The 14,752-nt window shown below is 40.2% G+C and overlaps 1 protein-coding gene across 7 annotated transcripts in view; it reads right to left on the bottom strand.

The window, feature by feature from the left end:
• The window catches only part of NRXN3 (neurexin 3), a 993,270-nt gene that overhangs the window by 551,026 nt on the left and 427,492 nt on the right, over nt 1-14,752 (bottom strand). For all 7 annotated transcript variants that reach the window (XM_080594088.1, XM_080594091.1, XM_080594092.1 and 4 more), the window contains 3 exons: nt 11,492-11,873; nt 9,940-10,130; nt 8,668-8,841 (listed from right to left, as the gene is read on the bottom strand). In XM_080594088.1, coding sequence (XP_080450214.1) covers nt 8,668-8,841; nt 9,940-10,130; nt 11,492-11,873 — 747 coding nt within the window. The remainder of the gene's footprint in view (nt 1-8,667; nt 8,842-9,939; nt 10,131-11,491; nt 11,874-14,752) is intronic.

Here is a 14,752-nt window from a genome sequence, read left to right as displayed (position 1 = left end):
CTTTTTCCACTGAAAAAAAAGGAACTTTTTCTTAAGCTTCCAGAAGATTCAGGAATAAATTATTTTGTATGCTGCAGTCTCTTCAGATGTTGGGAAACATACTCTCACTACGAAGTTTAAAGGGATAGACTTCTCAACACCATAGAAAATACCTCTCTAATAGTGGTAGAATCAAAGATCTATTAATTTCTAATAAGCAGGTTTCCTTACTTACTTCCTGGGGATATAGAGCATTTGTATGTAATTGTACCATTAAGTTTTTCTTCATTATGTGTCTCCTAAGACCTAGCTTTCATTAAACTGATTTTCTGTTAGCATTGTTTAACCCACCACTTCTCTGTAATTCAAGCGGTATGTTCCCAATTACTATCTGGCCTCACCTCTTTGAGTCATTTTCCTGGGTTCTTCATAATTTTTCCTCCCTTTGCTACCAAAGCTATTCTCAGTCTCTTTAAAGATTTTCACTTGCATAGTTTTGATATTTTAACACCACCCGCATAGTCCTCAGCCTTTCAGCAGCCTCCAACATCGATTGCTCCCTTTTTACTTATGAAGTAATAGTAATAAAAAGATGTCAATAGCAATTTCATGTATGGATCAACATCACAAAAGAGCCCTACCTGCTTTATAAAAATCATAAACTATCCAGTAGAAGTTTCTGAAAAAGAGACCTACAAGAGGTATAAAAATTAGTATTTATAAAAGTACCTGCTAATCAGGCATGATCACTTCAGCCAGTACTCAAATTGGATCGATTTTGGCTTATAAAATGCCTAACTACTAAGGCACTTTGTAGTTTGATTTTTTTTTTTTAGTTTAATTGAAATTCCAGAAAGACACTTTTTTTTTTTTTCCAAAGCCTAGGTTATAAAAACTAGTTTTCATCATCCAGTCTCACTCCTTAGTATTGACACTGAAGAATCCAAGTCAACTTTTCCGCCTTGTAAAGCTCTGAGGGTTTTCCATATCTCTATACACAACTGCTATTTGCTTGAAAGATCATTAACCATTTCAGGAAATCAACCTGCGCTCTTACAGATGTCCACAGAGATTGATACAGTCAAACCTCTCGGGTCAACAAAAACACCTTCATGGTTTGCCATGTCCTTCCTCAACCCAGACTTTCCCTCCAGAAGGACTGGGTTTTGTCATTCTCCTCAGTCCCAGAGGTGTGACTGCATCCAGTAAAAAGGCACCAAATGTTACATAAAGGCATCTTTCAGTCCAAAACAGTAATGGGAAGAAGAACCTTCTCTACCTTGCAGGTCAGCTTTGGTCAACTCAACTTTGTTAGCAAAAAAAAAAAAAAACAAAGAAAAAAAAAGAAAAAGCAAAAACAATAAACAACAGGTTAGTATAAAGGCAGATAAACCAGGGTCACAACACTTTAAATAAATAAAAAGCAATTAGTATAACCATCACAGCCAATGTGCATAATAAACACATGCATGAAGGACAACACAGGGAACAAGGACACACAGGGACATGGCTACCTTAACCCATCACCACTGTAACAAAACAAAACTGATCAACAAATAACAAAACCACACGAGAGAGAGGCAACGTATTTCATTCACACACACAAGGTCACAATTTACAGAGTACAAAGAGAAAAATACCACATTCTTAACACCAATCCCTCAGCATTTACTGATAATTTGAGAGAGATTTTGTTTCATTTGAGAAATACTTAGAATCCATTTAAGTCAAAAATCTATTTGACTTTCAAATCATTAGTCAGGAATATTTTTGTTTCTACATGCAGACTCTGGAACTGAACATAAATCTCCCTTCACAAGAGCACAGATTGCCTTGAATCTTTGTCCACAGTGGATTTACTGCTAGAAAACCATAGGGGACTGACAATTCTGGAAGAAGATAACCTCTGTTCATTCCCAGAACTGAACTTGACACTGGATGGAAAGTGACAGTAAAAAAATTCCCCCTCACGAGCTGATATCTGCTCATGAATTTCAACACACTCTTAAGAAAGTCTGAATCAGCAGGCAAAGAGATAGCTCCTCAGGCTTCAGACCTGTGCAATCTTTGGCAATCTCATCAAAGCAATCAACAGAAATAACAGCAGTACAAGCTCATTCTTTCACCTTGGTGGGAATGATCTTTTTATTTGCATTCAAATCATAATCCACAAGGCAAAAAGAGAATCATAAAGCTACCAAGTCTGACTGACTGAAGACCAAAGTGAACGTGGTGAAAATTGAAAAGTATAAAAAAGCAAAGCAGAACAAAACAATACCACTAACGGTCTTCCATTTGGCACAGAAATATTTTTTTCCTTTTTTTTTTTTGTACACGGATAGTCCATTTTACAGGGAAGCCACATAGATTTTTGGTGTCTATACCTTGATTCTAAGTTTTCTTTTACAGCATGGAAAAAGCACAGGACAAAGATGGGAGTACAGGCAGCAGCTCCCAAATCCCTTGCCAACAAAGATTACACATTTCTATTATACAGCACAATGGGAACAACAAAACACCAAATCACTGACCTCATTGATCAAAAGATGGATATTTAAGAAGTGCATACTCACCTTTGTAATGTTCTGTTCTTATAAAGTTCTAATATTAACTGCTGATACTGAAGAGAGATTGGTAGCTCTCCCTTTCACTCATTTTCTTACTTTACATTTACAACCCAATAAACCAGAACTGGCATTCCTGTACTTCCTATGAAGTTTAACGTTTTGAACCTTTGCTATTGTTTCACAGCCCATGAATGACTCAAGATTGCAATTACCTTCCCTCCTGAGCCAGACAGATTTTTCTTCCCACCTCTAGAGCTGCTCCACTACACAGAGCCATAAAATCCCCAGAGTTGTTTAAATAAAATGCAAAAACAAACAAGCAAACAACAACAAAAAGGGGAGGGGGGAGGGAATGAAATGTGGGAGAGGACAATTTTTCCCATTTCTCCATGCATCTTCCTTGACACGCGTTCTAAGAAAGTAATTTGTACATAAACAAGCACTTTTCCCAACTGCTCGGTTCCTTGTCTTCTTTGTAGCTGAGCAAGAACAAAGCCTGCATTTGTTCCATAATTCCAGTAACACTGTGACAATGGAATACAAAATCATAAAGAACAGTAGAGCTGTCAAACTATCATGGAGTAAATTAATGCTCCTCTCTTCAATGGACAAATTTTGATTCCACAGAGAAAAGTGAAGTATCACCATGTTGGAAGTTTCACTAATGAGTAGATGAAGGGTGAAATCCTTTTTGACACTATCCTGCTGTGAGATTTTAAGCGTGAGATTAGATTTTTTTTTTCCACACACTGCTTGGTATGCAAAATGTGTTTCAGATTATGCAGCCTGTGTCACTGACGCTTCTCATGCACTAGTGAATTCCAAAGGTTAACTATAATATTTCATGGAAAGTAGCACAAGATTATGATTTTAATGCAGGACCTGAAAGAGGATCAAATTATGAAAAAAAGTCCCCAAACATCTGGAGCAAAGTCACCACTTAGTTAAGTAATAATCACTCTCCTTTGTGAGATGTTATCAGCAGAACAGTTGAGGAAAGGCAAGGAGAGGAAGAAGCCATATCTCTACAGCACAAGAAGAAAAAATAAAATTCTTTAATCAGTGCTGTTAGGTGTGCTTGACTTTCTTTTGTGGGGAGAAAGGTGGAAATGAGAATATTTAGAAGGTGCACCTGAATTTCAGATAGCTCTAGTGCCTGTAGTAAGCCGCACAAGGCTCTCAATAAAAGAAAGAAAACATAAATGAACAAATGGGAAATTAGTAAAGAGGAGAAAACCCCAGCTGCAGTAAGTACTCACTAATATTTATCCACATTCAACCTTTTATGGAGTTTTCAAGATGTCTACATAGCTTCTTTCAGGACCAGTGAGGAAAAAGCAGTAAGTCACTGAGTCTTGACTTTTGTAGATGGAATAAATTCAAATTCATCCGTTCATTTAATAGGAAAACTAGGAATGAGATGCCTAGCAAAAGAAACTGATTTTAGGAATCTAGAATCAAGGAGGAGATGATTTGAAATTTCAATCGGTTTACTTTCTTGGAAGGAAAGAAGGTCACTTGGAACACCAACTTTTATCTTCCAACTTCCAGCATACATTCCACACAGTGCAGAAATCTTTTCTCTCAAGTTCTCCAGCATCACCCGTAATATTTGTCTGACAGAAATGGAAATAGCTTGTATTACTCAAACTCAACAGCTGCATAAGTATTGCCAACCACAACCTATAGGCTGCAGAGCTAGAGATTGAGAGAACCAAGTAGTGACAAAGGATTTGTCCTCAAATTGTAATGCTTAGCTCATGTCTAGGAGCTTCCACCCACAGCTTAAATGTGCTCTGCAAGACACCGTTCAATTTCATACTTTCACAACATATAGATGAATATCATCTCTGTTTCATGGGTGGAGAGAGCAGTGCCCAAAGAAGGCAAAGTACACACTTGCATTTTCTAGTAGAAGTGGTTCACCAACACAAAGTCAGACTACTTCTTTGTCCTTTCTGAGAATTGACTTGTTCTCTTCAGAGTGCTCTGTAGCCTGAATTGCTCGTTTGCTATTCTAGGGTAAACACTGAAGCCGGGATCATTTCAGTCTTAACTTCCCTACCTTTTGTACCTTTTCTGTCAGGCTCTCCCCACAACTCTTTTTTTTTTTTGAGGTGGTGGCAGGGAAAAGGACCATCTTATACAAAAGACGGTGGTTAAATCTGCAATATCATGAGAGCTAAAGATACTCTATGTAAAAAAAAAATATTAAATAAATGTGGTGGTAAAATGTCAACCCAGAACAGATTTTACACAACAGGCAGCAAGAAGGTTTTTTGGCTTTGCTGAATATCTTCCAGGGAAACACAAGCTGCCATCATGGACATGACCAGACCTTCCCAAAAACAATGAAGAGCTGTCTGTTGTTCATGAGTAATCAGAAAGGAAGCAATTGCAAAAGAGCTGTAAAAACAGACTACCAAAAGAAAAAGCATGGGGTAGGATAGGCTTAAACTCCATGGACTCATTTGACATTTCAGACACTTTTGGATTTTTTCTCCCCTTCCGTCCTCAGGTAATCACCCATGAAATCCATTCTTTGCCAAAAAAGGTGGCCCTATACGACATCCCAACAAACAAAATAACAAAAAACACACTACACAGACAGTGTGGCAGCTATCATGTTGGCCAGCACACTGGTGACTGAGTGGTAGATTTCAAGATCTGAAAGCTTAAGTTTATACTGAACACAAGGAAACTGCATAGTGCGAAAGGAAGCTGACATTTCAGATAACAAACCTATGTCCTTTGTGGACAGGATAAAGAGGTCACTCAGCTGTGCTGCCGTAATCTAGTTCCATCATAGATAATTTCTTAATGAAATTGCAAGAGTAAAACTGGTAGGTGATAGACAGAAAGTAATTATTTTCTGTAGGTCTGAACTGTTCTTTTTGTTTGTTAAGCACTACTATACACTATTAAATACGAGACATTTTCAGTCTCCAGGATGCCTGCATTTCAGCTAATTACTCCTATACATTGCCTTACAATGCACTCGGATTCTCTAGATCCTAAAGAAATAACTCTCACATAAATATAATTTATCTTAAAAGTGCTTCCTGCTCCTGTTCAAATAAGAGCCCATCACTGGAACAGAGCAAACTGCAGAATGTGGTTCGCTTGTGCTTTGGCGCAGAGCAAGGCTGAATTATCCTCCTGCACATAACAGGAACAATGTAGCCAAGAAAGTTCAATGGCCTGCTCAAAAGCATGTAATGGGGATGGTGGTAGAACCTAGACAATAAACCACATTATTTTTCTGTAAGACTTCGGGAAATTTAATTGGAATAGGGTACACAAAGACATGAATAGAGATAACAAATGCAAACAGGATGCAACGAGGTCACCCATTTGTAGTGGAGTACTCATGTTGGGTGGACAGTGCTATCTCCTGACCTACATCTCACATGCTTGTACTCCCTAGGTTTCTTTCCTCTGCAACAAAGCTGAGCATTAGCAGAATGCAAAGCTGCAACAGAATTTCAAAGCTGCAACAAAGACAAGCATTAGCAAAAATCTTTCTCATACCACATCTGGAAAGCAAGATTCACATGTGAGGATGGAAAAACATTCCTTTAATGCTGTACTCCTCATGTATGTTCTCCCCCACTGTCTTTCATGATGAAATAACATGTCCTACAATTAACACAGCATAACTATTGACCCAAAAGGCCTGCAACTGTTTATTCCAAACACATTTAACACGAGACAGCAGGAGCTGCTCAGAACTTCAGCCCTTCAGGATGTTAAGACTACACACCCAAGATCATTTCAGACAGAAATGAAATAATGAGACTTAAATAAGAATCCAACAGGCTTAAAGTTTTTCCTTCTTTAGAGGAAGGGGAGATAGATATGCTTTTCAGGGGCAACTGTTAGAACAGTCAGTGGCAGGCAGTAGTCAAGAGGTGAGATGAAGCCATGGGGACTGCTGTGATTCAAAACTCAAATGAAACAGCTTTCTGGTGACCTATTTCTCAGTTTTTAATAATCCTAAATATGTTGGCAAAGAGAACGCCTTCTTCTTCAACATTTCGCTTGGCACTGAGCGTGGACCAGTCAAGGAAATAACATGGGCATTGCTTTACAAGAAAAGTTCTAGCAAAGCAGAATGAAGGCCATCATTGACCTTCCCATCCATTTTTTTTATATTTCTAGCTGCCTCCAACTTTGAATCTTGTTTCATGCACTTTAGAAGAGAAGGGAAATTCACATTCCTGGCATTTTTAAGAGTGAACTGATCTCCACGTTCAGACAGCAGCTCTGCAGGTACCAGATAGGTAGACAGACAAAATAAGTGCCACATTACACATTCTGGGAGTGTCACTGATATTATGCAACCTGAATAATAGGACAGTAAAGCAAAGAACTGCACTGGGTACAAGGAGAAAGAAACCCAATAGCTCTAATAGTGGTGCCAAGTCTTCTGGGAAAACATCATCATTCTGTTCCAGAGGCACACACAGAACATGTTCATCTAATGAAATGTCCTCTGAAGGAGAAAGACTAGTAGAGATAATATGCAGGCTATACAGCCAGATTATGCTAGTTTTAAATAGAAGAATTACCAGAAATCACTAACATTAAAGGAGAGCTTTCAGTGCACTGAAGGTAATCAGAAATGATTTTCAAAAACCCCAAATGGTGTTGTTTTTTTTTCCCTTGAACCTCATAAATAACTACACGGAAAAGATGCATTTCTTCTTTTAGCACTTTAGCTCAGCTACAAATGGGCAAAACCACAAGTTCTGTTATACTATGCTCACTTCCACAAGGAACAGTGTGGTTAACACACTCAAAAGCAGCAAAAAGGCAGAAAAAAGAACAGCCTAAAGCTATGCAGAACTTACCAATACTGTGAAATTGAAGTTGATACTGAGTGGGCTCTTATGACAAAATTCTCACAAACCAAAGCATTATTGTGGGAGTGCGGCAGTAGGGCTGAAACACAGGAGCTTCCAGCCAACCAGAGGACCCAGAGACAATGAAGGGGTTCGATTTAACTCAAGAACCAATCTGATGTTTTATGAGTACTCAAAGATGGCTCTAAGATGATACTTTCAGTCCTAGGAAGGGACAGTCTTGACAAGTGTCTATATTTCAAAGTGATGTAACCTGAAATCTTGACATGGTAAGGAAATAAGTAAATTCATTTCATGAAGTCCTCTCTGTGAGCACCAGTCAGGGACATGTGTCTTAGCAAACATGCACACCACACCCCTCTCCTGTTAAAACTATCTTCCTCTACTGACCAGTAGCAAACAAAGCAGATGGATATTCAGTTGAACTAGACATAATGGTCGCTTTCAGTTAACCCAACCAACAGAACCTTGATTTTTTTGGATGCCAAGTAATCCACACGCAATGGGAATTGGTAAGCATATTCCTGAGTTACTGCGGCTGATGTTGATGTTCTTTAAAAAAACAGGAACTAAACAAGAACAATAAATTATTTAAAGAAACATCAAGAAATCACTGCTATTTACATGCTTCAAGAAGGCACAGAGCACATCTGTTTCCATATCAGCCAGAAGAGAGAAAGTATGGAAAAAAAATAAAAAAAACTTTTCCAGACAGTAGAGATAACGCTGGAGGAATAGCCTCCAGTGCTTTCATTGAAAGCCCACTTCCTCAAAAATGAACTACTGTTATGGTCTGATCTTCAACTAGCAGTTACAAATTCCACCTTCCATTTCCCCTGCCTCTACTTGGTCTCAAAATAATTCTTTCTGCAAATGCCAAAAGAGCCCTCTGAAGCACTACTGAATTGCAGACTCAGAACATCTTTCAAAGCATTTAAAAAGTATTATGAAGTTAATGAACAGCTCTGAGAAAAGCACATATAAAGAGCTGTCCATCTCAGTACCATCCTTTCCACTACTGGAGGTACCACTTCATGGGTGATTGAATAGGCAAGAGAAAAACTGCTAATGATGAGGTCTACAGAGACAGAGGCTAGCTATCCTCAACTGCATTTGGGAGCACAGATTGCAGTGAAGGATGTCATGATGAAAGCCAACTAACAAAACAGACAATAAAGTGGATAACTAGATGCACAGGAGGCAGCAGTGAAGTAAGAGAGTACAGGAGAGAGGAACTTCTCTGAAATCGGTTGTACCTTCGCATCCACGCTCAATCTGCCCACTGCGGTGCAAAGCGTCATTGATTAGATCAGGCAGACGCCCGTTCAAGTCCACAGATGCTAGACAGCCCTGAAATCCATCACGTGAGGCCACTAGCTTTGGGAGGTTGCTATACATGCCTTGAGCCAGGCCAGCAATGTAGAGGTCACCTGGAGGAGAAAAGGTGAAACATAGAAGAAGAAAGTTACATACGTTTTAAACAGGCTTTTCCCCACATCCTACATGAATATAGTGAGCTGAACATCTGTTTAGGAAAGGTTAAAAGCAAAGTAGGTTATTTTACAGGCCCAGAAGTCATTTCTGACTCTTTACTGTGCAAAGATGATGTCTCAGTGGTGCCCTTAAACTACATCCAAGTACAACTGAAACTTAACCTAACCTAAAGCATCATTTTCTACTCTCATCCTCACAGAACTCTGTATGCAACATCACTTTAATGTAAAATAGTAGCAATTATGAACTTATTTCCCTTACAGGGTGTGCAAGTATTACTTAATCTGAACTTGATCTCGGTTTTAAACTAAAAGAGGGGAGATTTGGATTAGAGGTTAGAAGGATGTTTTTCACTTAGGGTGGTGAGGCACTGGAACAGAGAGGTTGCCCAGAGAGGCTGTGGATGCCCCATCCCTGGAGGTGTTCAAGACCAGGTTAGATGAGGCCCCGAACAACCTGATCTAGTGGGTGGCGTCCCTGCCTAGGGCAGGGGGTTTGGAACTAGATGATCCTTGAGGTCCCTTCCAACCCAGGCCATTCTATGATTCTGAACCATATGTGGCCTGCTCATTGACTTTGCCAATGTGCTTTCCCATCAGCACTAGTGCCCTATATTCCACAGTCCTGGGCTTCCAACAGTTTTAACGTCTGCACACACAGACGCACACTGCCAATCATTGTAGCATCCTATTTCATCACCTATCACCCCTCAATGCAAGACACATGCTGTAAACAGCTGTACTTCTCCAGGATCTCCTCTGTTTCTAACAAAAACATAATTGTATCTTAACTAGAGAAAACTGTAGATTGACCAATTTGAGGAAAAAACAACAGCAAAAACAAAATATGACGACCTATTCTGCTACAGGAAGTTGCCAAACAGAAAAAGAGAAAAATGGAATTGAAATCCAAAAATCAGCAAATTCCAGATTTACTGTTCTGAAACCCATGATTTCTATTAGCTCTTTCGTGTACTGGTTAAGACTTGCCAGAATAAAGGGGATGAAGGAAAACATCCTTCTTTTTGAATTTACCTTTAAGATCCAGATTTTTGGCACCGTTGATAACCTGAGTGACCACCTTAGTATCCACCTTTAGGCTGTGTGTATTACTGTTATCTCTGGTGATGACAACATTGTGCCATTGGTTGTCATTGAGAGGACGGTCACTGTTGCCTTTGATAACATTAGGTCCATTTCCAAGGTCAAACACATAATGTATATACCTGTAAGCATAGTAAAAAACAGTTAAAATTCTGTAACAAATCTAGCACTACTGATGAGGGCTAGAGATGATAAAAAATAGCCTAAGCAAGTCACGAAGTGAAGTGTCTCTGCATTAGAAAGTTCTAGTCAGCCAAATTTTAAGCCACCGATTTGAAAAAGTACGGTTCTTTCTACAAAAAAAGTAGAAGAATTTGTATTTTGAGAAGATGACACTTGAAGTAATCAGATTCTAATAATAAAATATTCCTCTTTTTCATAAAGTTCTTGCAGATCCACAAGAACTTTTGACTATGCACATAATTATTTTTAAAAACAGGTAAGATCAATAGATGTAGCGAAGAACAACACTAGACACGCTTATTTAGGGCACCTATTCCCCAGATTCTGAGTTTTGAATAACCCCCTTAAAAAGTTAATTGGGAAACTCACTCAAAATACTGTACTAAAATTCACATGAGAGCATAGGCTTATTCAAACAGCTGCAAAACAATTAGCACATCTTTTGGCAAAATATAAAGACCCTAACAAAGACTGAAGTCATGAGAGTGTTACCCTGAATTATTTATATAGTTCAAACACAGAAATCCACCTGAGGACAGAGAGAAATATTCTTTTTAGAAAAGAAACAGCAAAATTAAACCCTCCACAGAGCCAGGAGCTCATGACTCTTTTTAAGTTATTACTCAATGTCCCAGAAACACATGCAAAGTTAAAAATGAAAAAATGAAACAAACTGAACATTAGTTCCTTAGTTATACTGAAATAAACAGGACTAGTAAAGCCTATTCATGGAATTCATGTTTGCTGTATCTAGATGAGTACAAGATAAACATTTATTCAACTAACAAAGGTGCTTTTGTTTTTAAAGCCATTGACCTTGCCAAAAGAATACAGTTGTTCAAAAGTAAGCTGAGTTTGCTTTTTCTTGAGCATCACCAGAAGAAAAACAAGAAAAATTTGGAAGCCCAGAAGATTTTTTTCCCCCTTCAGTGGAGGTGGCAGAAATGCACCAGGTCTGTTGCAGGGGAAGAGGGGAAGAAGAGGAAAAAAAAGAAGACTCAGAACCCTGGGCACATTTCCTCCTCTGTGCTGCTCTGCAAGGTTAACAAGACAAAATGTTAGCATAACCAAATCTAAAGGAGTTGAAAGTTCAGTATTTCATGCTGTAAAAAGTGAATCTCCCTAAGTCACAGGGGGGAAGCCAATGGGGAGTCCCTTAAGCTACAGTGTTTACATCCAACTGCTTTGTCATAAACCTCAGCAAACAGAAAGTATGTGAGATGAATTTGTCTTCATGCAAGTATTTTAAGCTTATCTTTAACATGGAACCCTGGTAGAAAACAACGGAATGTTCACTTACCCCTTGACTAGTTCAACTGCAATGAAGTCATTTCCATCACCGCTGTTAAAGAGGATGAAACCATCAGCTGAAGTGGTCTTGAACTGAAAGAAGAGGTGCATCGATGTGTAAGCCTGCAAGGTGGCCAAGCTCAGGTAGCTACTCTTGGTCTTGAACGTCACAGGGTCAGCTATAATGTTGCGGAGACCAAAGCGTGCCTTCAGCTCACAATAGTCAATGTCACCATTCTTGCAGAGGTCAATGTAAAGCATCCCATTGAACATGAGGCTTTGGAGGTGGCCAATGAAGCTGGAAGGGATGACAGAGATGTAACGTTTCTCCGTCATGATCCCTGTCTCAATGTTGTGGAACTCCAAACGTGTGTGATCACCAACCATTGTGCCTGAAGAACAGAAACAAGGAACAGGCAGGAAGCCCAGAGATCAGTAACAGGTTATACAGAATCATAAATTCAGTTAGGTTGGAAAAGACCTCTAAGATCATCAAGTCCAACCATTAACATAAGGCTGACGACTCTACCACTAACCATATCCCTAAGCACCACATCTACATCTTTTGAATACCTCCAGTGATGGTGACTCAACTACTTCCTTGAGCAGCCTTGTTCCAATGACTCACAGCTCTTTCAGTGAAGAAATATTTCCAAATATCTAACCTAAAAATCCCTTGGCACAACTTGAGGTCATTTTCTCTGTCCTATCACTTATTCTTTGGGAGAAGACACCAACCCCCACCTCACTACAACCCCCTTTCAGGTAGTTGTAGAGAGAAATAAGATCTCCCCTAAGCCTTCTTTCCTCTAGGCTAAATAACCTCAGTTCCCTCAGCTGCTCCCCATAAGACCTGTTTTCTAGACCCTTCACCAGCTTTGTTGCCCTTCTTTGGACGTGCTCCAGCACCTTGATGTCCTTCTTGTAGTGAGGGACCCAGAACTGAACACAGTATTTGAGGTGCAGCCTCACCTGAGCCAAGTACAGGGGGACAATCGCTTCCCTAGTGCTGCCGGCCACGCTACTTCTGATAAAAGCAAGAATACCTTCTTGGCCACCTGAGTACACTGCTAGGTCAAATTCAGCTGACTATCAACCCAGACCCTCTTCCACCAGGCAGCTTTCCAGCCACTCTTCTCCCAGCCTGTTGTGTTGACCTCCAGTATCCAAACTAATAGCAGTACTAACGTAATCCTACATGAGAAAAATTGGACAGGAGTCTTGGTGGAAAGACTTGAGCGTACTAGCCACCAAAACCTGGCAGATGGGGTAAAACAGGACTGAAGGGCCATGGATAGTCAGCCCTGTATTTCTCCCTGTGCTACATAGGCTTCATTGCCTGCCAAGAAAACTAGATCTCTCCCTTAAAGCCTGAAGTGACCTACCCAATCCAATGGTCCACCTGCCAAACAATTCAGACCCTTTTGAAATAACCCATACAAGTGCATTGTCTGAAAATACTCAATAAACAAAGATTAAGATTTAAAAAAGCAGAATAAGAATAGTCAATAAACCTAATAACACGTATTCTGTTGTTCTCCTGAAGCCTGATGTTATTTCTCTAGTTTTAAAGTTCCCTGCCCAGCAGTACAGCAGGAAGGAAACATGCAAGATTGCAACAGGTAAAAAGCCCAATAAATATTAAATCATCAATTTAGCTCCTGGGTTATTCATCATATTGTGATGGATTTTAGCCTCTCAGTTAAAACATTTGAGATAGCTTAACAAAACATCTCAGAGTACCATTGAAGCAGATTTAAATGCTTCAGTAAGCATGCTAGGCATCAGTACATACACAGAGCCCATACATACAGATGAAATACAAAGTATGCTAAAAGACTAGAGTACAAAGACAAGCTGAGTGACATCAGAATGAAAACCATGACAAACATAACCTTATTTCAGTACTCTGTACTTCTTCATTAAGGTAGTTTTAACCACTTGGTCACACAAACAAATATCCTTTCTACGCAGACCTTGTGCCATTTAGCATACAACAAGAATAATATTCAAATCATCAACATTTACTCAACACTTAATTCTTTTCTCCACATTCAGTGTACGTCCATTATTCAGACTCTGCTACAAAGCAGAGTTATTTTTTCCATGAGAGTTCCTGTGGTGCGGTTCTGGGTTTACACGTCTAGCTGTCAGCAGCAGGGTCAGGGCTGAAGGGGCACCCACCATGAGGAGAAGCCAGAGGCCTCAGGCCAGACATGGCCGGCTCCAGACAGCTGCAACAAGCACCTCCAGCCCCACAAGACTCAGCTGAGCCAAGCTGGTGGCACCTCAGAGAAAAGATGCTTAAGAAAGGGCAAAATACCATATGCAAGCAAGGAGCAAGGAAAGAAAAGAGCAAGAAACAGCCCTGAAAACACCAAGGTCCAGGAAGAAGGAAGGGGATGAGGTGCTGCAGGCGCTGGAGCAGATCGGCCTGCAGCCCATGAAGGGCCATGCCCGAGCACATGCCCACACAGCAGCCACAGGGACTCCACACAGCAGCAGGTGGAGGCGCTCAGGGGGAACCACGACCTGTGGAGAACCCACACTGGAACAGATTTTCCTGTCAGCTAGCGAAGAGGACCCATGCTGCAGCAGCTTGTGAAGGACTGCAGCCTGTGGGAAAGACCCACACGGGAGCAGGGGAAAAGTGCGAGGAGGAGGGAGCGGCAGAGAGGAACTGACCACAACCCCCGGTTACCAAGTCAGGAAGAAAGGAGTGAAGTTGAACCTGAGAAAAGGAGGGGGTGGGGGAAGGCATTCGAGTTTTGTCTCTTTCTCACCATCCAAGTAAATTTATAATTGGCAATAAATTAATTTCCCCCAAGTTAAGTCTGTTTTGCCCATGACAGTAATTGCTGATTTCCCTCTCTCTCAAACTACTCTCAGCCTGTTTTCTCCCATCCTGTCAAGGAGGGGGAATGAGAGCACACCTGGGTGGGCGCCTGGCAGCTGGCCACAGCCAGCCCACCACAGGTGTTGAGCAGTACAGTGTGCAAGTTATACTCTAATAATCTTCTTTGAAAACTCCTACAAGACTCAGGGATGTTATTTCCAATTTTATATACACAAAGCTGAGGAAGAGAGGTCAATATATAAATAGTTCTGGATCTCAGGAAATATGTTGCATCAAATTTGGTGGCATTCATAAGAACTTCACAGCTCCCATTGGTTACGAGGGTCACCACTTCTAGAAATAATGCCCGGAATCCCAAATGTTGAGTAACTTTTTGTAGCCTTCCATAGTAACTCTAAAGCAGACAGATCAACT

This window comes from Anser brachyrhynchus, assembly GCF_964034855.1.
Source record: "Anser brachyrhynchus genome assembly, chromosome: 5".
NCBI classification, from domain to species: domain Eukaryota; kingdom Metazoa; phylum Chordata; class Aves; order Anseriformes; family Anatidae; genus Anser; species Anser brachyrhynchus.
The sequence above is the reverse complement of the archived record's forward strand: the minus strand, read 5'-3'. Positions and strand labels throughout refer to the sequence as shown.